The 23998-nt window shown below is 41.1% G+C and overlaps 1 protein-coding gene across 1 annotated transcript in view; it reads left to right on the top strand.

The window, feature by feature from the left end:
* CEP112 (centrosomal protein 112) overlaps positions 1-23998 on the top strand; it is a 437864-nt gene that overhangs the window by 60540 nt on the left and 353326 nt on the right. Inside the window, exons 9-12 of the mRNA XM_036835732.1 lie at positions 5482-5568; positions 8127-8226; positions 10963-11081; positions 17244-17387. Coding sequence (XP_036691627.1) covers positions 5482-5568; positions 8127-8226; positions 10963-11081; positions 17244-17387 — 450 coding nt within the window. The remainder of the gene's footprint in view (positions 1-5481; positions 5569-8126; positions 8227-10962; positions 11082-17243; positions 17388-23998) is intronic.

Here is a 23998-nt window from a genome sequence, read left to right on the forward strand (position 1 = left end):
CCTTCTGCTAATTTCAGTTCAAATGTTAAACATAACTTGCATATGGAAAACTAGTAATAGTAAAAAGTAGGATTTTGAATAAGAAACCTGCTTCTCTGTAAGAGGGAATGTTGATTATCTGAGTGAATAGATTGGTAAGTGTTCCTTTAAAAAAACCCTTAATCCAAAATTTGTGAATATTCAGTTGAGTAAAATGACATTGGTAATAGTCCTAAAATCTAATTAGTTACACTGTAAGTAGGATATTTTTAAACCCAAGGAAATACTTTTACATGAAGTAAGTGAGCATTTTCATCAGCTTTATTCATTTGGTAGGAATGTCCAACCTCAGAGCTATTCTTTGAAGGAAATACTTCAGAGAAAATGGGGCCCAGTGGATTTTGTAAATAAAATTTTTTAAGCTCTTTCTAAGCAGAAATTTCAGAAGTTCTCTTTAAAGAAGCTCGTGGGAAAGCCCACTTCAAAGTGAAGCTGCCCAATTGCAGTGCCTTTGCTTTAGCGGCCGGTTATCCGTAGAATGGCTTGTCACACACTCCCCTTACCCTGTGGGGCTGTCACCATCTCTTGGTGGCTTTTACTTCTTTTTCTAGAAGTAGGTGGTTTAGCCCTGGGGTGGTTCCAGTCATTGTCTGAGTGGACCTTCTGGTCATATTGCCTAGGGACTTGGTCCAGTGAGGTGAGGCTTTCCTCTTCCGTTTATCCCAATGATTCTCACGGTAAAATACTTTTACTGGGGGCAGATGGCCCAGAGGGATACGTCAGCTCCAAACCAAACCTCTCTGGCATTAGAGGCTTGCTATCAAGGTGAGAGCAAGTCTGCAAGGACTTTAAAATGGGACAGGAGAGCGCTCCCTTTTCTTACGCACTGCTTTACGAGGGGCTTCTCTGTTCACACTCCTCGTGGCTCCCTCTGCCTTAGCCCGACACTGAAGATTCTGTCATTGAGGCTCAGTTGTTTCTTTGCCTTTGCCATCCTGGTTCAGTAGGGCTGCACTTCTAGCTGGGCTTTGGCTGTTGTGTCTGTGCAGAGAGCCTGAATGACAGTGGGGCTCGGCTTAGGAGGACGCCAGGATTTACTGCACTGCCCAGTTTCTAATACCGGAGAATGGTTCCTTCACAAATTTTATCCTGTTTGATGGCTATTAATAGTGGGAGGTGAGGTCGGTACTAGTTACTCCATTACAGCCTGAAGTAGATCTCCCTTCTTCTTAAGTTTGAAATTGATAGCATATATTCTGAGCTCAATTAAGGAAAACTTAAATGTTGTTTGTAATCGAGTTACTTGGAGGTCAAACAAATTAGAGGTGTTATAGTCAGTCTTTCAGTTTCAGTCTTTTGTCTTAAACTAAACAAAACTAAGGAAGGCTGTTTAATGTCTTTTCCATACACCTGTGGGTATGTGTATAAAGATGCACACATATGTATAGCTATCTACATTTATAGTTATATCTATATCCTGTATCCTGTATTGCCTTTATATACTGTACTAGTTAGATTGTTTCCATGTTGTAATCCTGATGATTTATCATGAATCATGCCGTAGAGTATAGGGCAGAAAGATAGAGCTATTCTGTGGTGTCGTCAAGGTCAAGGGAAGAGATACCCTTTGTTTTTTTTTTAAAGACACCAATTGTACTTGAACATTTGTTATTATTATTATTATTATTTTAAACTTATTTATTTTTGGCTGCGTTGGGTCTTCATTTCTGTGCGAGGGCTTTCTCTAGTTGCAGCGAGCAGAGGCCACTCTTCATCGCGGTGCGCGGGCCTCTCACTATCACAGCCTCTCTTGTTGCGGAGCACAGGCTCCAGACGCGCAGGCTCAGTAGTTGTGGCTCACGGGCCTAGTTGCTCCGCGGCATGCGGGATCCTCCCAGACCAGGGCTCGAACCCGTGTCCCCTGCATTAGCAGGCAGATTCTCAACCACTGCGCCACCAGGGAAGCCCGAGATACTCTTTTTAAGTTAAAAAAAAAATTTTTTTTAAGGATGTCAGTAGAGAAACTTTCTCTATTATACCACCTTGTGGTAACTTGATGTTCACTATCTTAACCAAGTTATTAAACCTTACATTGGCAATATTGGGACAAACCGACCTCCTAATAAGATGGAATGAAAAAGGACGCAGCATCACGTTAGTGTCATTCTTGCCAAAATCTGGTAAGTCTAATCATGAGGGAACATCAGACAAATCCAAACTGAGGGACACTCAGTAACTGGCTGTACTCTCCAGAAATGTCAAGGTCAAGAAATACAAAGAAAGGCTTTTCCCAGTTAATGGAGATACGTTGATATGACAACTAGTGACAATGTGTCATCCTGGATTGGATCCTGGATTGTGAAGAAAATAGATATAAATGACATTATTGTGATAACTGATAAACCTCGACTATAGACTGTACATCAGATAATATTATTGTGTTAATGTTACATTTCCTGATTTTGATGACTGCTGTGGTTATAAAAGACAGTCTTTGTTTTAAGGAAACATACACTGAAGTCTTTAGGGATGATGTCTCTGGCTTCCTCACAAATGGTTCAGAAAATAATTTGTATTATATATATGTTGATATACGTATAAAATAATAAAGCACATGAAGCAAAATGTAAACAGTTGGTGAATCTGGCTAAAGAGTATACGGGAGCTCCTTGTGCTCTTATTGCAACTTTTCTTTAAGTTTAGTATTATACCAAAGTAAAAAGTTAAACCGGAAAAATAGAATTTAGATAGATCTCTTTGGTTACAAGAACAGAGATTCATGAAGCTACCTAAAGTAAACAGGAATACAGAAATTCTTTTGAATTCAAGTAAGGCTCGTCTCATGGAGACCATTGAAGCTGCTTCCTTCCTATTTCAGATGCTGTGTGGCTTCTAGTCTGTGCTGTTTTGTGTATTTGCTTTGCTTTCTTCTGTTTCCTGGATTCATCCGCTTTCTCTTGGTTGCTGCCCCTCGAGAACTGGGGTTTGTTCCCCAACGTAGCTGACTGGCTGAGAGCGAGAATCTGAATGCTTCTTCTCTAGCTTGTGGATTCCTGAGGCAGGCGCCAGGCGTCTGTTCCTAACCGGGTCAACCAAGCTTGAGGCAGAGCGGGTGGAGGCGGTGGTGTCGGCTGTGGCCGCACGGTCACGTGGTGTTCAGGGCTGGACCTCGGAAGCTGAGGCCTGACACATTCTCTTGGAGGTGCTGTGGAAAGCTGCAGCAATGAATTGTGTCTCCGGCATCTGCCCAGCTTTGTCATGTTGCTTTTTGAGTTAGATTCCTCTACAGTAGACCCCCAGTGCTTCTGTTGAGGATCTTCAGGTGGACGTAGATCACCCAGCCCCCTTTTTGCTAAAATGAGGAAGGATTATTGCGTGACTTAGAAGCCAGAGGATGGAAACGTTCAGAATTTCATCCTTTTGCGTAGTAACTGGACAGCTCCCTCCCTGACTGCCACTCATAACGTTTATTATTTTTTCTTTTAGTTTTATTGAGATATAATTGGCACACAGCACTGTATGAGTGTAAGGCACACAGCATAATGATTCGCCTTACACACATCATGAAACAATGACCACAGTAAGCGCAGTGAGCATCTGTCATCTCACAGAGACACGTTAAAGAAACAGAAACATTTGTTTTCCTCCTGTGGGAATGCTCAGGGTTCAGTCTGCCAACAACCTGCATTTGTAGCGCACAGCAGTGTCCGTTCTCTTTGTCGTGCTGCTCACTACATCCCTGACAGCTGTCTGTCTTGTAACTGGGGGTTTGTACCTTTGGACCATCTTCCTCCAGTCCTCCTTCCCCCCACCCCCACCTCTGGTCACCACAAATCTGATCTCTTTTTCTATGAGTTTGTTTGTTTTTGAGGTATAATTGACCCACAACACTATGTGGGTTCCTGGTACACAGCATAGCGATTTGATACTTACATACATTTCAAAGTCATCACCATGATAAGTCTAGTTACCATCTGTCAGCATACAAGAATATTACATAACTATTGGTTATATTCCCCACATCATACCTTTCATACCCTTGAGTCACTTATTTGTAACTGAGAGTTTGTACCTCTTAATCTCCTGCACCTATTTCTCTCCTCCCCGGACCCCCTCCCCTCTGGCAGCTGCCTGTTTGTTCTCTGTATATATGACTCTGTTTTGTCATGTTTGTTCATTTGTTTTGATTTTTAGATTCCACATATAAGTGAGATCATAGGGTATTTGTCTTTCTCTGTCTGACTTATTTCACTTAGCATAATACCCTCTAGGTCCATCCATGTTGTCGCAAATGCCATGAATTTATGTTATGTTAGCTTTTGTTTGTAAAATTTCATTTTGATATATTTATTTGATTATGCACATTTATCATTAGTGCAGATTCATTATTTAAAACAGTAATTGAAAAATATGAAATATATTTCAAAAATTTTCAAGAAAATGTTTTGACAGTACGTTTCTAATATTTTAAAAGCAAAATTTCCTGAAGGTTGTAGACTGATTTTTTTTGCATACCTACTTTGTACCAATCATTGTACTGACTATGGTTACTTAAATGATGTCATTGAATATAATTTTCACAACTCACTGAAGTAAGATAATTATCCTTAACTATTAGAAGAAGAAACAGAATCTCAGAATGGTGACTTGCCCAAAGTCACCACAGTTAATGTCTAGTGGGATTAGAATTAGAGTTAAAAATGAGGCCTGTCAGACTCCAATGTACATACTCTTTTAAATAGTAAGGAATCAGGTCAAATACTTTCACATTTAAGATAAATTTTCTGTTGTTCTTCTTAAAACCTGTCACTATTATTCTTTTAATCCTAAGATGCACTCATTATTATTAACAAGTGTTGGTTACATTTTTGCTGGCTTTGCTCAGAACACTGGTGGGTTAGGTGTCAGTCTGAGGAGGCTAGGAGTTGTTGATGGATGCTGGAAGGAGATAAAGTCACTGCCCTGAGGTAGTGGGAGTCTGTAATTCCAGGAGAGAGAAGTGGAAAATCTGTGCATTATCAGTGATATGCCTATATGGACCTTCATTCACAAATTGTTATATTTAAGTATATAGGTAAATAAGAGCATTTAGAAATGAGTACGTAGATATGAGAAAAGAAAAAAGTAAAAAGTTGAATAGAGACTTACTCAATTGAAAAATAATAAACAAAGGCTAAAATACCAAGTGGATTTAGCAAAATATCACTTTAAAATGACTGCTTTTTGGCGGTGGAGTGGACTGGGGATCACTGATGAATCTGAGTTCGGTATTTTCACTTTTGCCTGTCAAGTGAGATTTATTCAAAAGACTTTTAATTAGCTTGGAAGTAATCAAAGAATGTAACCAACATATTGGTATATGTAGTATGATTGCTGGACTAGTGGCTATAAGGTAAAGGTGGAAAATGTTACTCTCTTTCATATAGGTAGTTATTTTAATTTGTGTATTTTTGCCAAAGGGAAAAGTAAATTAATCACACCTTTGAAATATTTTCCTTGAAGTTGGACATGAAAACAAAAATGATGGAAGCTAAGTATCATGAAGAGAAACTGAAACTGCAACAGAAACATGATGCTGATGTTCAGAAGGTAGGGTATATACAATTTATTATTTTATTGATATTGAATATTTGAAATATTCTAGGTCTTGCGACCATCCATCCATCCATCCATCCACTTATTTATGTACTTATGGGAGTCTGTCTTATAAATGGGATTTGCTAAATTAATATCCTAGCAAAAGTTGATCTTTAAACTTCACTTGCTAAACAGATGTATTTATGTAAATCCTTATAGTTTACATGACCTTTTAGTTCTTCTTCATCTATTGTTGGAAGGCTGGTCTTCTTATAGTCCTTTACATTCTATCATTACCTTTCATAAAGGCCGAAATAAGACATCAACTGTAAATACTAGAGTTTGTTTTGGTCTAAGATTCTTTCAGTTTTCTGGCAATTAAAAATTCCTTTCTTTTTATTTATTTATTTATGGCCGCACCTCGCGGCATGTGGGATCTTAGTTCCCCGACCGGGGGTCGAACCCACGCCCCCTGCATTGGAAGTGCGGAGTCTTAACCACTGGACCACCAGAGAAGTCCCTAAAATTTCCCCTTTAATTTAAAAAGAAACCCTTGCATTTAGTTCTCTTTGGTATAGACTGCGTGCATTGCCACTGCCAATGTAGGCTTTTTTTTTTCAGGTGCTGGTTGGGATTTATGCCTTACAATATTTCAATTTGTACTTTGAAGTATAATTTTTCTTCTTAATGAGCACAGCAAAAGTCATCAATTTATAATTATTGTACATTGAATTTGAATTTATAACTATAGTTTAGTATTGATTTTAAAAATGTAATGGTATATAATGTATAATTTTAATATATGATGTATGAATCTGTAACTCATGAAAATTGATCCAGATGGAAACCTGGTGTTGTCTGTTTTGGAACTAAGCCTGTGACCCTGCTTCACAGAGTTAAGTGACAAAGGTGGAGACAGGGAGCTGAGGCCACAGCATCACGTGCCCATGCTTCCGTAGAGCTGAGAGCATGCTAGTATTTAGTCAGGTGCGTGTCTGGCTCACCGTCTTTCAGAGCAACAAGACAGAAACCACTGGCTGAAAATTAGAAAGAGAAAAAATATTGAATCCTTTTCCTTCTCCTTTCCTCTTTTCCATTCAAATTTTAAAGGCAAATATTACTTTCTGCTCTTACTAGTATTTTACTTTAAATGGTTCAAGAAAAACAGTTCTCTTTCATGGATATGTTAGAGATTCAGTAATATAATTTCAATATAGCAAATGTATATGTCCAAATGAAATAGAACCTATTGATGTATAAGATAAATAAATATAGAAATATATTTGGGAAAATCATGGTAATAGAATTTGAAATAGGCTTCTTGGTATGTCTGTTACAAAGCTCTATTCTAAGAAAAACATTTAATAATAGAATCCTTTCCAGGAATTTCTCTTTTAAAATAAATTCTGCATGAAAAAAGAAAGCAATGCAACTAGTTTGAAATTCCAGGTAAAATATAAATAAAATCCTTGACCTCATGCTAGATTTGGAAAGTATATTCATCAGTTTGTTTTGCATGTATGCCATTTTCTAAGTGTTAGGAATTGGGAAGGAATAAAATTGAGAGTGTTTTATCTATTTGCATACATTCTTTTCCTTTTTTGCTTCTTTATGGACATTGGGCTCAAACTATCTCCTTTTCTTATTTACCAATCATTCTTAGAGGTGGGACTAAAACAATGAAAGGTAAAGTAAAATGCTGGCAATTAAGAAAAAGTTGGTTAGACATTGATGAATAACCTTTTTTAAAAAACTGAATTTGGGTATATAGGAAATACACCTCAACCACAAGAAACGTGGATATTCATACTTCTGCCTCAATTTGGTTTTCTTTTTTCCCTTTGGTTAGCACATTTTTTTTTCTGCTTGCAAACTTTCTTACTCTTTGGTTATTCTCTAGTTTTTGTTTTTTTTTTTGCGTGTAGATGTACTTAGAAGCATATAATCATAATTAAGTTTATTAAATGATTCATTTAAAAACTTCTGACACAATATAAATTAAGGATGTAAAATATCCAGGCAATTTTTGACATATTTTGAGCTGACTTTTTTGATTCCCAGTAGCAGAACTAAATATAAAAGAAGCCTATTGCATTGCATGTTCCCACGTGTCTGGGAATTCTTGTTATTGTGCATGAAAGTGATAGAAGAACACTAGTGGGAGGGTTCAGGGATGTGCGTGTCTGCAGATGTTCTATCCCAGTGTGGTGGGGAGGTGAGTTGTACTGTATCAACATATCAAGTTTCTGATGGCTTCTCTCTGCTAGTTTGTGACGGCTTAATCTCTGAAGTATATTTTGGAGGATCACCTAATTTATCATTTACAGTCTCCTTAAGAATTGGTACATGAAAATTCAAAGCAGATAACATTTCTTTTGGTAATCAGTTATTCTAGTGTAGTTAATATTTTGTCAATGCATTAACGTATAATTTTTTCATCTTTTTTTGGGAAGCCATTTATGGGATTAACTGAGATAGACTTGCAAAAATATTGTGCTATTTTTAAAAAAAAAATGTGTTCCATACATAAAACAATATCGTATACTAAAATATTTTAAATTCGTTTGCAGATTTTAGAAAGAAAGAATAATGAAATAGAAGAAATGAAAACTTTATACAAAAAGAAACAAAATGAAATGGAGGAGACTATTAGAAAACTTGAAAAGAAAGGTGATGTTGTATTGTTACATAAACCTTTTAATAACACTTCCATTTTATTTTAGTGCTTGTATAAAGTAAAATTTTATTTCTGACCTTTTGTAGTATGAGAAGGGAATGTTTATGTGGGTTTCCATCAGTTGATCTGTTGATGTGAGCTTCTATAGGACTTAAGAAAAACTGTGTGTGTGTGTGTGTGTGTGTGTGTGTGTGTGGTAGCAATGGTGGTTGGTTTGGTTACAGATTTGGAAGAGTCTGTAACTGTCACTCCTTCTTACTTCTCTCCCTCTTCCCTGGGCTGGAGCTGCCATAGGTCAGTCACAGAATTAGAACTTACTGGCTTTCACAAGGAAGTCTAGAGAAATTACTCCTTTTGGTCTAATAAGATTCATTCCATTAAGTATCTACTTTATGCCTTATAGTATATGCTAGTATTATGATCGACAGAGCAAACATTTAAAAAGTATTCCCCATTTACACTTTCATTATGAAGGAAAAGAAAGCATGTAATCAAGTGTTAAATTGACTATGACTATAGGTTGAAACATTGAAATGCATCAGACAGTCGTTAGGGAGAATGCTGAAAATATTTTGTAAGATTGGATTAGTTGAGAGAAGCGTTCCAGGGACTGGGGTAGGAATGTGATATTGGTAAGTTGTGGAAGGGGTGCTGCAAAACCATGTATCTAGAGTGGGGATCCTATACATTAAGAGACAGACTGAAAAAGATTAAGATAGGTGACTTGGCGTGACCTAAGCATGACCTTGAATTTCAGATTTAGAAGTTTCAGGTTTATCCCATAGATGCTGGGGAGTCAGAGAAGATTTTTGAGAGGTGAGGTTTAGGACCTCATATTTTGGGTGGAGTAGTCTGGTAACAGTGGGCGTGTGAAAAACATGGTGAGGCCAATTCCCAGTCTGTTCTAATAATCAGAGGCAGAATGGAGTGAGAGAGAGAGAGAGAGAGAGACAGAGAGAGAGAGGGGGAGCGAGAGAGGGAGAGAGAGGCGAGCACCCCACTTATTAGGAAGCTTGGTCTCTGATCCCAGACCTGCTCTTCAGCGTCTGCTGTGTCACATCAGCACGTCTCTGCGCCTCGGCTTACTTGTTATGAAGTGGCGCCATTAGATAAGTAATATATATGAAGTCCCTTCAACTCAAGGATGTTATGCTTCCATGCTTCTGGAATTTTGTGTGTAAGATGATGAGGACCCAGAATATCTGAACGATGGCAGTTGGAGTAGTGAGAATGGGACGGAAGAAGAAAATTTGAAGGGTCTGGTGAATGATAAGAGGTAGGTGATGAGTAAGAGGAAAGTGGAGAGGTTTTCCTTGAGCCGCTCCAAATTCCAGTGGCAATAGAGATATTTAAAATTTATTTCTAGGTTTTCATTTTTCACCCTGATTCAAACCAGGCAGTTTAAACATGCCTAAGGTTTAAAAATATTATTTCCTAAGGCTTTTTGACTTGCAAACAGGTCTTAGTTTTAATTTTGGAATTGTGAAGCAAAATGTTGTAGATGCTAGACTAATATTAGGTTAACTTGGATTCTTCTTCTTCTCACCTTATTTGTTGCGCAGTTGAGATATAAGAGTGAAAGAAATTTCTATGTAAATGTTTATGAAAATTTTGCTATCTTGAAGTAAGTGAATAAAAATATATTCAGTAAGCTAAGAAAATATTGCATTCAAGCAAATACACAGCTGAATTTATTTTGCCATCCAGATGACATGAATATATTAAACACATTTTCACTTGAATCAATGACAGTTGAAAGCATTTTTAAAAAGAGGATAGAAATTTAAATGATTTATAAGGGAAATCTTTTATATAATTTAAAGCGTATTTTGTTTTAGTCACACAAACTTTGGCAGCGATTTTAGTGTGTCCAGCAGCAGCATGTTGTAATGACGGCCCTTCATCTATGCACTCAGTACACATAGTTGGGAGTACTTGCCTCTGCGCCACTCTTTTGCTCTGTAGATAAAAAGTTGAAATATCTTTCTCCTCAGGAAATAAGCAAGTAAACCACTATAACACATAATGTAATAAGTGACTTAGAGGAGAAATCTATGAGGTTCACTGGGAATAAAGAGGAGCTTCTCTGTGCCCCTGCAAGAGGAGGAGCCTGGTTGGTGAACGGTCCATAAAGAGGCGCGACTTGGGCTGAGACTAGAGATGCGCAGTGTTGCAGCAGGGAAGGCTGGGGCATGCCAGGTAGATCAGTGATCACATTTGGGCCGTGATGCAGGAGCGGACATGGCCTCAGGGATCTGCAGATAGGCCGGTACGTTCATGAGTTTAAACATATGGAAGTGGCAAAAGATGTGGCCAGAAAGCAGCCAGATCACGAGGAGCTGATCTCCACGTCAGAGGCTTTTGGCCGTCGTCTTGTGGGGCGGGGGGAGCTGCGGGGTGATTTTGAGCCTGGGGGTGGCGTTACGGGCTCTGCACTGTAGAAGGACCTCTTCACAGCAGTGGAGGATCCACTGGAGGGGAATGATGCCGAGGCCAGCACACTGTTCACATTGCCGGGGGAGTGAGTAATGGGGGATTCAGCCAAGGCTGTGGTGGTGGAAGTGGAGAAGAAGAGAAGAAAGAGTACGAGAGAGTTTAGGGCAGAGAACGGATAAGACTTGGAGGGAAATGGAATGATCTGTTAACTGGTGCGCTATGTTTTTATTATCATCAGACTCTTAACGTGGTAGCTAGAATTGGTTTAACTATGTTTTCATCCTTTTTGACAGTTCAGACCCTCATACGTGAATGTCAAGTTATCAGAGAGACCAAAGATAACCAGATTGCAGAGTTAAAAAAGATATGTGAACAAAGTACAGAATCTCTGAATAATGATTGGGAAAAAAAGGTAAGCTACATAAAATAAAATAGTTTTGGAAAAATATAAAGGGTTATACTTTAACGGAACAAATTTAATTATAAAAATAATGGGTGTTCACAAAATATACAGAAATGTTTGAAAAAATAAAAATAACTTAATATTCTAGACTAACTAGAAATAGCTGTTCGTGTTTTGGTATATTTTTTCTGGAAGTTTAATGGTTTATAAACTAGTTTTCATTTAGAAAGGTTACTTTTAAGAATTCTTGAATTTAATTAAGGTTCTGAATTTTTTGTCAGAGCCAGTAGATTTTAAGCAAAATTAGCAGGGATGTAACAGCAGGTAGTTTTTGGAAGTTAAACTGTTTAAACTTTGGATGTAGGCCCTGGATCATTTCTTTTCTGGAATCTCAGGTAACACAATATTTGTAGCATAAATTTGTTTTTGATGTAAACAAAAATCAGTAGTGGATGGCTTATTCTTGGAGGAGCATTTAATTCCGAAAAATATTTTCATAAAATTCAGCAGCGCCAAGAGTAATGTAAAAAATGCTCATGATGAACGAGTCTTACATAGTCATGTGTAGGACTTTCATTAGGAGCCCTTAGCCATCAGTCGACATCACAGTATGTATGTAAGAGGAAAGAAGTATGTTACTTCTTTTGAGGAGCTCTGTGATAAAGATCTGCAGTTAACTCCTCCTCCGGATAGTCCCCGATTAATCTGGGTTCAGTCTGTTTTCCTGAGAGCTCTGATGCCTCCCCAAGCAGACACAGGTCTGATCTGTCCTGGCTGTGGCAGCTTCAGTGCCAGCCTGGGAAGAGCCCGTGTTCAGAGGGGCAGGCTTAGCTCTTTTCTAGTTGCATTTTCATCTGAGTGGTTTTATCTTTTCTATGAATTTGGCATATTTTTCTGCTTGCATCAGGTCCATTGTGTTCATAGTAGCCCCTGACTCCCTTTCCCCTAGTTCCTTCTTCCCCAGTTTAAGTTGTCTGGTGTTTGCAGAGAAGAGTCTCTGTCTCCTGCCGTGCGCAAGGGTACATTTTATGGTTTCAGCTGGACCAGCAGCTCTTTCTTAAAGTTACACGGTGATTAGTGGATGTGAAACACCGCGAATGTGGTAAAAGGTCTTTTTTGTGAAGTACAGTTGCATGTAAATCTGGGCAGAGATGAATGCCTGGTGCAAGCAGGGTAGGTGCCAAAAATGAATAAGCAGAGGATAGATGTACATTGTGATTTATGTGGTCATCCATTCAGAAAATGTGAAGTATCTGTACCGCCAAGGTGAGGTGAGGTGAGGTGATGTGTGTATGTGTGTGTGTGTATGTATGTGTGTGTGTACTCCCTCGCAGAAATCTCCATCCTACATTTCTCACTTTAAGGCTCAGGTATCCAACTACCTAGTTAAGATCTCTCCTTTTTAGCTTTTTTAGAGTTATCCTATGATTGACGCAGCAATGCCTTTCCTACCTACATACCCAAGAGAAATGAAAACACGTGTCTGCACAAAAAGTTATACATGAATGTTCATAGCAGTATTATTCATATGAAAACCAAAAAGTAGAAATCAACTGCTGAGTGGATACATAAAATGTAGTATATTAATACAATGGAATATTGCTGGGCAGGGGACAGGTATGAAGGACTGGTACACGCTACACCATGGGTGAGCCTTGAAAACATCATGCTAAGTGAAAAAAGCCAGTTATAAAAGACCAATTCTATGACTCAGTTTGTATTAAATGTCCAGAATAGGCAAATCTATAGAGACGGAGAGACGAGGGCCATGATAGCTAAAGAGCACATGTGTTCTTTTGGGGTGATAAAATTGATTTTGGTGATGGTTGCGTAAGTCTGTGAACATACAAAAAACCCTTGAACTGTCTGATTTAAGTTGGTGCTCTGTATGGTATGTGAATAAAGCTGCTAATGTTAATAAAGCTGTTGAAAAAAGATGGGTCTCTCCTTGACCTAAATTCCATCATTCTCCCCAGACTCCATCTTCTTCCTCTGTCGCCGAAGCAGCCCCCTCCTAAGGCTCCCCTTCTCCCTGTTCCCGGGGGTGGTGGCGTCTGCTCAGCTGCTGCACACTCTCCTTTTGCCTCACCTCTCACGCCTGGTCACTCGTGCTTCTGTTCTGTTTGTTGTGATTTATTCGCATTGTCCCTCCCTTAGGTCTGGAGACCGTGTCTCTGGCCTCCGTCGCTGTAACTGGACCCTCGGCACCTCCTCAGTCTGTGCCCCATGACACAGCCATGTTGACGGTCTTTCTGCAACACAGATCTGGTGTTCCTCGTCACCGTGAGTCACCCCAGGGGTTCCCAGCGGCCCTTAGGTTTCGAGGCTCTCCGTGACTGAGACGCTGGCCACCGTTGAAGCCTCCTCCTTTGCCGCAGCCCTGCTCCCCTCCTTACACTTTGCTACTGGCTGCACAAAGCTTTGCCAGTTACCCGGCTCTACCATGCTGTTTCTAATCTGTGGGCCTTTTTAAAAATTGAGTTACGACTCATATGCCATAAAATCTTCCCTCTTAGCGTGTACAGCTGAGTGGTTTTCAGTCTGTTCATGAGGTCCTGCCACCATCACCGCTGTATGGTTTCCAGGGCGTTCCTCTCAGCCCAGAAGGCACCTGGTACCCGCTGTCACTCTCTTCCCACGCTCCCTCCTCTACCCTCTGCAACCACTCATCCACTTTCTGTCTCCACACTTTGGCCTATAAAATCACGCAATACATGGCATTTTGATACTGGCTTCTTTCACTTATCATAATGTTTTTAAGTTTCCTCCATGTTTTAGCATGAATCAGTAGTTCAGTCCGTATTATGGTCAAATAATATTCCATTGTGTTGATGTACCACGTGTCACCAGTTGGTGGACATTTGATTCCACTTTCTGGATAATAATGCTTTTATGAAAATTTGTGTACAAGTTTTTGTGTGGACCTGTGTTTTCATTTGTCTTGGCTATTGAAGAGGGAGAAGCACGGCCTGCATTTTCCTTTCCTCACCCCTCATAGCACTTCTGATGCCAAATGTGTGGGCTTTGCACACATCAAGCAATTCCCTTTGACGCCAGTTGGATGTCCTATAATTCAATTAAATTTGACACTGTTTACCTAGAATCAGTATCACATCCCACAAGTTAAGGTCTCAGTCCCACAAGAGTGTGCCCACTTCAACGTCAATCGAAAGTCCCAGGTTGTTGCCTGTACGTCTGACCAAGCGGCTGTAAGTAGGAGTTCTCACCACTTCCTCCCTGGATTCCATGATTTGCTGGAATGGCTCACAGAACGTAGGGAAGCGCTCACTGACATTCTACCATTTAACCATTTTATTGTAAGGGATATAAGAGATGCAGGTGAGCAGCCAGGTGAAGAGATGCACAGGGCCAGGTATGTGGGAAGGAGCGCAGAGCTTCCCTGCCCCTCCTGGCACACTGCTCTCCCGGCACCAGCTGTTCACCCACCTGGAGGCTCTCCAAACACTGTACTTTTGGGATTTTTATGGAGGCTTTATTATATGGGGATGATTGATCATAAATGTAACCTTCAGCCCCTCTCCCCTTCCTGGAGGATGGGGGCGCACTGAAAGTTCCTGGGTTCTGATCATGGATGGCTTGGTCTTTCGGGTGACCAGCCCCCATCCTGGAGCTGCCCAGGAGCCCACCCAGTCACCCAGGAAGTCCCAAGGGATTTAGGACCTCAGAGCCAGGAATTGGGGGCAGAGACATATATATATATATATATATATATATATATATTTCTGTTATATCACAGGTATATAATTAAGAGTGGAATTTCTGGGTTATGTGCTAATTCTGTGTTTAACATTTCAAGGAATTCCCATACTGTTTTCCAAAGTGGCTACACCATTAACCTGTTGGCTTTTACGATACCTTTTCTTCTATTTGGACAGATTCCTGGTTCCTCTGGGCCTCCTCTGGCGTGAGGCAAGTACGTGGTCAAATGTCCAGGTTATAGACCAATCTGTAGGATACTGAGAGGGCCTTTGCACCCCCTGAACCCGTTGCCAAACCCTGGCTAAAATATCTCCTTGTGGGTTTATAGATCCCCTTATTGTCAGGGCCACGATGGCATCCTATGGCTTAGCAAGGTTTGTACTTTAGAACATGCCTAATAATATTTGCTGCTTAAGCAGTTTATGCCTCAGGGGAATGTTTGCCCTCTAAAGGCTCCCGGGCCGAGTGACCTGGACTCCAGTTCATTGCTAGGCTTGGGGAAGCTCTCGGTGACGCATTTGCTTGATATATGGTAGATGCTAATAAAACGTGTTGGATGGATGCAGTCAAAATTCGCTCTGCAGTTAGTTGGTTAAGTCCATGATGTGAGACCTGCGGGTGCGGAGGGCCGACTGTATTCTTTGGACGACACCATTTATGTTGGGGCCTGAGCACCGTGGATAGTCCGGAGCAGACACCCGGTGGCTGCCCAGGGCCGACGGAGCGCGCGATTAGTCCCCAGTCAGACCGCTAGGCCAAGTGCGCCTGTCCCCTCCTCAAACGGCTAAGCAAGTTCTAGCACACTTGTGCTCTGGCTGCGCTCACCCTGTGGGTTCCGCTCTAAACTCCCGAGTGAGCTTTAAAGGGCTCAGGCTGGCTGCAGACGCGCCCCAGGGGCAGCAGGCACCGGCTTGAGAAAGCGACGGCGGTGCCCCCGAGAAGGCGCCGCACTCATGGGCCCCTGTGTACAGCAGGGGTTTGACGTTCAGGCGGCGTGTGGCGTGGGACGTTTGGGGGACCACACACGTGAAGAAACCACCGCGACCTTCCAAGTGACTCCTTTACACCCTTTATCAGTGTTGCTGTGCACGTCAGTCAGCAGCTGCGAAGCAGCTCTGAGGTGCAGGTGCTGTGGGCTTGGCTGCAGTCCCGTGCCAGACAAGTGACTGACTTCTGAAGACCAGACATGACACCGGTTTAAAACGTATACCTTGGCAAAGAAATATACCATAACAGTGATTTGGGAGACCACTCACAAATAGTCAAAATTGCATTTGTTAAATTTGTGAAACCCCAGGATCTTCTGTACGGCTGTTACGGAGCCATCCTTGCTCTTCCCGTTCAGCCAGAAACTAGAAGGAAAGCTCCTGGGACCCTTCCCACTAACAGGCGGCGTTATGGCCGGTCTTCTCCTCTCGTTTCCACCACCTCTCAGGGGTTTCCCTGTCCCTCCAGTACCTTCCTAGTCAGATAAGGTCTCTGTGCATGTGTCATACCCTTGTCTGTCTCGCCTACTCATGAATGGGAAGTAAAGGGTATCTTTTAGACTATTTTGGGCTCCTGCCCCCCACCCAACCTTGAATGAGTCTGGGATTGGATGCAGAGGAGAGGAATTAGATTCTGAATTCCCCTCCCGTGAAAAATAAATGAACAAACGCCCACAAGTCTGGGAGCACAGGTGTTCAACTCCCTTTGGAACCTGTCCTTTGAACTTTGGTTTCCTTACCTCAGTTACATCGATAGTTTAGAGTTTCATCCGTTTAAACATGTATACATAATCTTCATAAAAAAAGATCAGTATGCATGAGGACATAGAGTTCTCCCTAGAGAACTCTCTTTGATTTATAAATACCATCTTTGTGTCCACTTTTGTATAGGTTATGGGATGGATAAAAATAGTTTCTCATTGGGGGTTAGGGTGAAGGATAAAGCTTTTTTTTTTTTTTTTTGTCAAATGAATATGCACATAAACATAAGTATTCTGGTAAGTGAAAAAAAAAAAGGATAAAGCATTTTTAACATTACTCTTGTGCAAAATTTCATGCAAATAAGATGAAAATACAGACAGTGAGATAATATTCCTAAAGAATAACAGTATTATAAATATTTCTGTTTTCTGATTTCAGGCTAATACTAGTGTTGTTTAGCTGATGCATTGTATTATCTGTCTGATTTATGTACTGTTCTTACCTGAGGCGGATAATTCCCTTTAATATTTGTTTATCCATTACAATTTTCAGTTCAGGAAAAGTAAACAAAAAATTGTTTCTTAATCATGCTCTTTACCTGATATCTTTACTTTGAATGTTTGTTTATGAGTTTTATATCTTTTGTTGTTCAGGTCACTATATAAATAAATAGAGAAATATAGGAAAACATTTTTTTCTGAATTGCAAAATAGTCTATTCTATAATAGTAGTGAAAGAGTCAGTTTTTGATTTCACCATGTAGCTCCACAATGCTGTAGCAGAAATGGAAAAGGAAAAGTTTGAACTTCAGAGGCGGCACACTGAAAACATTCAAGAACTGCTAGAGGACACAAACACACGTCTGAACAAAATGGAGGGCGAATACATGGCCCAGACACAGTCCACGGTAAGTGTTTTTTCTTCTTCTTCTTTTCTTGTCGCGTTTATAAACTGTCCTCTTCATCTGCATGTCCCCATGCTTCCAGGATGTGTGCAGTGCATAAATAAGTATGTTACAGAATGAAAAGAAAACATCTCACCTTCCCACTCGACACGGGTTTATGTGCGACAGTGGACGGTCTCTTGAAGTTTGCCGTGGGATTTCACTCTGGATTGTTTGATGCCACTGTTTTTTTTAAACCCCCAGAAGCCTTAACAAATCTTTCTTCTTGTTTTCTTCACTGACTTTCAACCTAGAGATAATTTCTTTTCTTTCTTTATTTCTGTTTTATTGTTTGTTTCAGTCTTTTTAACTGAAGACTTGATTGTTTTTCTGAAAACGTCTAATGCTAGTGTGAAGACAGTCAAATTGGAGATAGGAGTAGTGTGAGCGATCGAAGACAGGTTTTCTTAGTAGATTTGTCTTGACCGAGGAGCCAGACACGGATACCACATGGGTAAGCCCCAGAGTCCCCTTCCGAAAAGGATGCAGAGGGAGGGCACTGTAGTGCACAGCAGGAGACAGTAACTTTCTCCAAGGGAAGACAGGGAACCCCTGAGAGCCCCCTCAGTGAGCACTGCTTGCAGAGGGTAGGTCTGAGGGTGTGAATGTTGTCAGCCTTTAGAAGCTCAGCTGACTTCCTGAGATACAGAAGCCTGGGCAGGTGGGCTGAGGGGCCCCTGGTCCAGGGCTCCTCACATCTGGGGCAAGTGCACCTTGTCAGTCTTGTTTCTGATCCATGATGCGGCTTTGTGGCGTATGGAGCCCTGTGTCCTTCCCTGACCACTTAGCTCACCCGGGCCAGCCTGGCTTGGTCCAAAGTGCTTCCTTGAATTTAAAGCTGTGGAATTTGAGCAAGAGTCCATTACCCGGGCATGTCTTGGAGACCCTAGACCAGCTGAAGGGCCTATCTCAGAGGGTTAAAGAAATGGGATGCAGGATCCACAGTGATTTGGAGCCTGGGCTTTAGGTCTTGGACTCAAATCCCAGATCCTTAAAACCTTGAGTACCATGCGAGCTCTTCAAATGTTTAGTTTCCTCATCTGTCAGATAGGGTAACAGTAGTAATAAAGTGTAATATATGTCGTTGAAAGTATTAAATAAATTAATATACATAAGTTATTTAATAAGTGCTCAATAGATAATTGTTAATGTCTTTGAAAATGTAACATACAAGAAAAGTAATCAAGAGAGCCATATACATGAGAAAGTACTCAATTCAAGAAGTTAAACGATGATTGCTTGAAGATGGCAGGTTGAACTTGGTGTTGGCCTCCATTCCCTCCCACAAAAATGGTAGTAAAGGGATAAAGAAAAAGGCATAACCAGAAGGACAAAGAGAGTGTGAGAGCGATAAAATTCTGGAGTTGGAAAGGCGATGGATGAGCTGACCCAGCCGGTTCAAGAAAGCAGGACCCTGCCTCGGCACTGGGGAGTCTAAGAAGCAAACCGAGTTACACGTGGACCTCCCAGGGACTCAGGACCTGTTGTACGTCTCGCCTCTGGAAGACGGGGTGCAGGTGCTGCTTCAGCACGTGGAGAGCTGGGTGGTTTAAGACGCAGCTAGATGTGGGACTGGGGCGAGGAACACAAGCCGGCTTGTTATACCATTCCTCCTACTTTTGCACGTTTGAAATGTCCCATAGCAAAACTTTTTTAATGATACAATTAACAGCAAAAACCAGCCAGCTCTTTACATCCTCTCCCCCACTTCCTGCTTCTCACCCACCTCAGCGGAAGACAGGAGGTTACCCTCTGGAGGGAACGGCAGCCTCTGGATTGGGACACGGGGGCACAGCTGGGATTTCTTAGCGCAGCAGCTCTCGGTGTGCAGAGAGTGCGTCCTTGGGGGGGCCCGTGAGGGGCCAGGTTGTAACCCTCTCCCCACTTCCCACTGCAGAGAAAGCAGCAAAAAATCAGGTCACTTGTTATAAGGGGAAAAATGCTGAGCTGTCCTCAGGTGTCTTCACCTCAGCATTCCATGCCAGAAGACAGTGGAGCAGCACCAAGAGAGAAACTGAGAAAAAGCGTGTGGCCTAGGACGGTTTTCAAGTGAGGGACACAAGCAGTTTCAAACATCAGCAAATATCTTTGATTTTATATGTGTTAAATGTCACTCCAGTGTCTCTAGGTATGAGTATTGGGGGCATTATTTGAGCCCTTCAAATTTGTGTTTTTTCATTTTTCTTTAATTCTGAGAAATTTATATACATTATTTCTTCAAAAAGATCTATCCTTCCTACTCCTTGGGTCTTATTTTTTTTTTTATAAGTAATTTAAATTTATTTATTTGTTATTTATTTATGGCTGTGTTGGGTCTTCGTTTCTGTGCGAGGGCTTTCTCTAGTTGCGGCGAGCAGGGGCCACTCTTCATCGCGGTGCGCAGGCCTCTCACTATCGTGGCCTCTCTTGTTGCGGAGCACAGGCTCCAGATGCGCATGCTCAGTAACTGTGGCTCACGGGCCCAGTTGCTCCGCGGCATGTGGGATCCACCCAGACCAGGGCTCGAACCCGTGTCCCCTGCATTGGCAGGCAGATTCTCAACCACTGCGCCACCAGGGAAGCCCTTGGGTCTTATTTTATGTTTTCTATCTCCTTGTATTTTCTTCCTATCCTCTGCTCCTAGGATAGTTTCCCATTCTGATCTTATTCTTACCAATTAATTTTTTAGTAGATTTCCTTCTGCTGTTATTTATTTTATTGTTTCTAATTGTATCTGTTACACCTTTTATTTCAATTATTATTTTTTTCATATCCAATATTTTAATTTGGTTTCTCTTTCTCCCCTCCTCCTCCTTTTTCTTCTTCAGGAATTTCCTGTTTTTCACATTGTTAATATATTCTTTATCTTCTTAAATATACTTATTAGGCTTATTTGAAATTCTTGGTCCATCTGTTTAATTATTTGCCTTCAGAATATTATATATTACATATTACTACATTATATATGTATTATAAATTATAGTTGCTGTATATTATTTATATATACATGTATTGCTGGCTTTCTTTCATAGTTGTCTGAAGGTGTCTAATTATTTTGTACCGTGAGCTCATGTCCTTTGGGTTTATCCATTATTCTAAGGTGTATTGGGGAAAAGCTGGAAGACCAGATCCTTGTGCGGATTAGTTATACTTTAAATAGTGAGGAGGAGGTGACCCTCAGGGCAGAGAGCCCCAGAAAGCATGGGACCACTGCTCAACTCTCCTTGGCAACTTCCCATTTGTAACACACAAACCTCTTTAACCCTAAGGAAAATGCAACTTTGGAGGGAGGGCATCTCCCTAGATTGTAGTATATCAGCCCCCAAGCTTTGGAGAGAGAGATGATCTTTTGATGAAAGAAGGTCTTATTTTTAACTTAGTCAAATTTATCAATCTTTTATAATTAGTGCTTTTTAAGTCTTTTTTTTAATATAAATTTATTTATTTTATTTATTTATTTTTGGCTGCGTTGGGTCTTCGTTGCTGTGCGTGGGCTTTCTCTAGTTGCGGCGAGCGGGGGCCACTCTTCGTTGCGGTGTGCGGGCTTCTCGTTGCGGTGGCTTCTCCTGTTGCAGAGCATGGGCTCTAGGCACACGAGCTTCAGTAGTTGTGGCATGCAGACTCAGTAGTTGTGGCTCGTGGGCTCTAGAGCGCAGGCTCAGTAGTTGTGGCACACAGGCTTAGTTGCTACGCAGCATGTGGGATCTTCCCGGACCAGGGCTCGAACCCGTGCCCCCTGCATTGGCAGGCGGATTCTTAACCCCTGTGCCACCAGGGAAGCCCTTTATGTCTTGTTAAACAAATCTTTCTCTAGTACAAGTGCAGAAAGGTTCACCTATATGTTCTACTAAAAGCTTTAAAGTTTTGTTTTTAACATTGAGTTCTTAGTCCATGTGGAGTTATTTTTTGTGACTGGTATGAGATGAGGATCTAATTTCATTATTTTCTACCTGGATGACCTTCTTCCCCACACGCCCTCCTCCCCCAATTCCTACTTTTGGCTAATTCCTCCTTTGCTCATTGATCTGCCATGCTGTCAGCTGTCAAACTTCCATATATATGAGGGTCTTTCTTCTTATTGGTTGGCTAATTTCTCTACCTCTGCTAGTATCATACAGTCTTCATTATTGTAGCTTCATAATTACTCTTGATGTCTGATAGAGAAGCCTTCCTTTCTTCCTTGTCCATCAGAAGGGTCTTGATTATGCTGAGTCCTTTTCTTTTACATATACATTTAGAATCAGCTTTCCAAGTTGATAAAGAAAATAAAACCCAGGGGTCTCTTGAACTCCTTTTGTAATGTTTCTTCCTGAGTCTTTTATATTTTTGTCATAATAAAATGTTTATACTTTTGTTGTATAAAAGACTCAGGAATAAACGTATATGTCGTAACTTTTAACTCTTAACATGTATGTAATAAATATTTTATTATAGTTTATTGTACTTTGACTAGAACTTGCAGAAAATGTTAAATAATGGTGATGATAGTGGATTTAAAAATAAAATTTTTTTCTTTTGGGAAAAATATACATATACTCTCATTATTGAAAATTTAGAAAAGTGATATAGTCAAAAAGAAAAAAAATGAATGTCTACATAATAAAATTACTCTTATTGGAAGTGTGTGAGAGTGCCCATTCTTCTACGTTTTGGGCCCAACAATGGGTGTTTTAATTAAAAACAGACAGACAAACCAAAACTTTGCCAATTTGATAGGCGTCTTAGTTTCCTAGACTGCTGTAAGAAATGACCACACACCTGCTATCTCAGAACAAGAGAAATTTATTGTCTCACAGTTTTGGAGGCTAGAAGTCTGAACTCAAGGTGTCCACAGGGCCCTGCCCTCCCTGAAATCTCCAGAGGAAGATCCTTGCTTGCCTCTTCCTACCTGGTTGTCTTTTTTTTTTTTTTTTGATAATAGCCTTCCTAATGGGTACAAAGTGGTATCTCATAGTGGTTGGTTTTGATTTGCATTTCCCTAATGATTAGTGATGCTTAGCATCTTTTCATGTGCTTATTGGCCATTGTATATTAACTTTTGAGAAATGTCTATTCAAGTTCTTTGCTCTTTTTATGATTGTGTTATTTGGTTTTTCATTGTTGTTGAGTTGTAGGAGTTCTTTGTATATTCTGGGTGGCAATCCCTTATCAGATATATGATTTTTTTTAGTTACCTATTTAAGGGCTGTCCAAATACAGTCACATTTTGAGGTGCTAAGGAGTTAGGACTTCAGTGTATGAATTTGGAGGAAGACAATTCAGCCCATAACTATTGTATAAGTTAACAACAAACATAGCATGCGGTATAAAAGTGAAAAAGCCTAAGTAGTTTTTGGCTCATGAGGTTAAATTTACCAGGCACCTAACATGACCAGGCACTGCAGTGGACCCTGGGGACAAAGCAGTAAACAAGTCCCTTCCACGGTGTTCATGTTTCCATGGGGTGACAGCCAGTGAACAGCTACAGGTGTCCAGTAGTGATAAGTGGTGTGATGAAAAAGAAGCCACTGTAAGACATGAGTTTAAATGGGGTGATTTCAGCACTCCCTCTTTCGAGAGCACTGGAATCACAACTAACTGCTGAACAGTCATCGACAGCAAGACACTGGAACTCACCAAAAAAGATACCCTGCATCCAAAGACAAAGGAGAAGCCGCAATGAGACGGTAGGAGGGGCGCAATCACAATCAAATCAAATCCCATAACTGCTGTGTGGGTGAGTCACAAATTGGAGAACACTTATACCACTGAAGTCCACCCACTGGAGTGAAGGTCCTGAGCCCCACGTCAGGCTTCCCAACCTGGGGGTCTGGCAACAGGAGGAGGAATTCCTAGAGAATCAGACTTTGAAGACTAGCGGGATTTGACTGCAGGACTTCAACAGGACTGGGGGAAACAGAGACTCCACTCTTGGAGGGCACACACAAAGTAGTGTGGGCATCGGGACCCAGGAGAAGGAGCAGTGACCCCATAGGAGGCTGAACCAGACCTACCTGCTAGTGTTGGAGGGTCTCCTGCAGAGGCAAGGGTTGGCTGTGTCTCACCATGAGGACAAGGACACTGGCAACAGAAGTTCTGGGAAGTACTCCTTGGCATGAGCCCTCCCAGAGTCTGCCATTAGCCCCACCAAAGAGCCGGGTAGGCTCCAGTGTTGGGTCTCCTCAGGCCAAACAACCAACAGGGAGGGAACCCAGCCCCACCCATCAGCAGACAAGTGGATTAAAGTTTTACTGAGCTCTGCCCACCAGAGCAACACCCACCTCTACCCACCACCAGTCCCTCCCATCAGGAAGCTTGCACAAGCCTCTTAGATAGCCTCATCCACCAGAGGGCAGACAGCAGAAGCAAGAAGAACTCCAATCCTGCAGCCTGTGGAACAAAAACCACATTCACAGAAAGACAGACAAAATGAAAAGGCAGAGGAGTATGTACCAGATGAAGGAACAAGATAAAACCCCAGAAAAACAACTAAATGAAGTGGAGATAGGCAACCTTCCAGAAAAAGAATTCAGAATAATGATAGTGAAGATGATCCAGGACCTCGGAAAAAGAATGGAGGCAAAGATTGAGAAGATGCAAGAAACGTTTAATAAAGA

This window comes from Balaenoptera musculus, chromosome 20 (genome assembly GCF_009873245.2).
Source record: "Balaenoptera musculus isolate JJ_BM4_2016_0621 chromosome 20, mBalMus1.pri.v3, whole genome shotgun sequence".
Taxonomy (NCBI): Eukaryota; Metazoa; Chordata; class Mammalia; order Artiodactyla; family Balaenopteridae; genus Balaenoptera; species Balaenoptera musculus.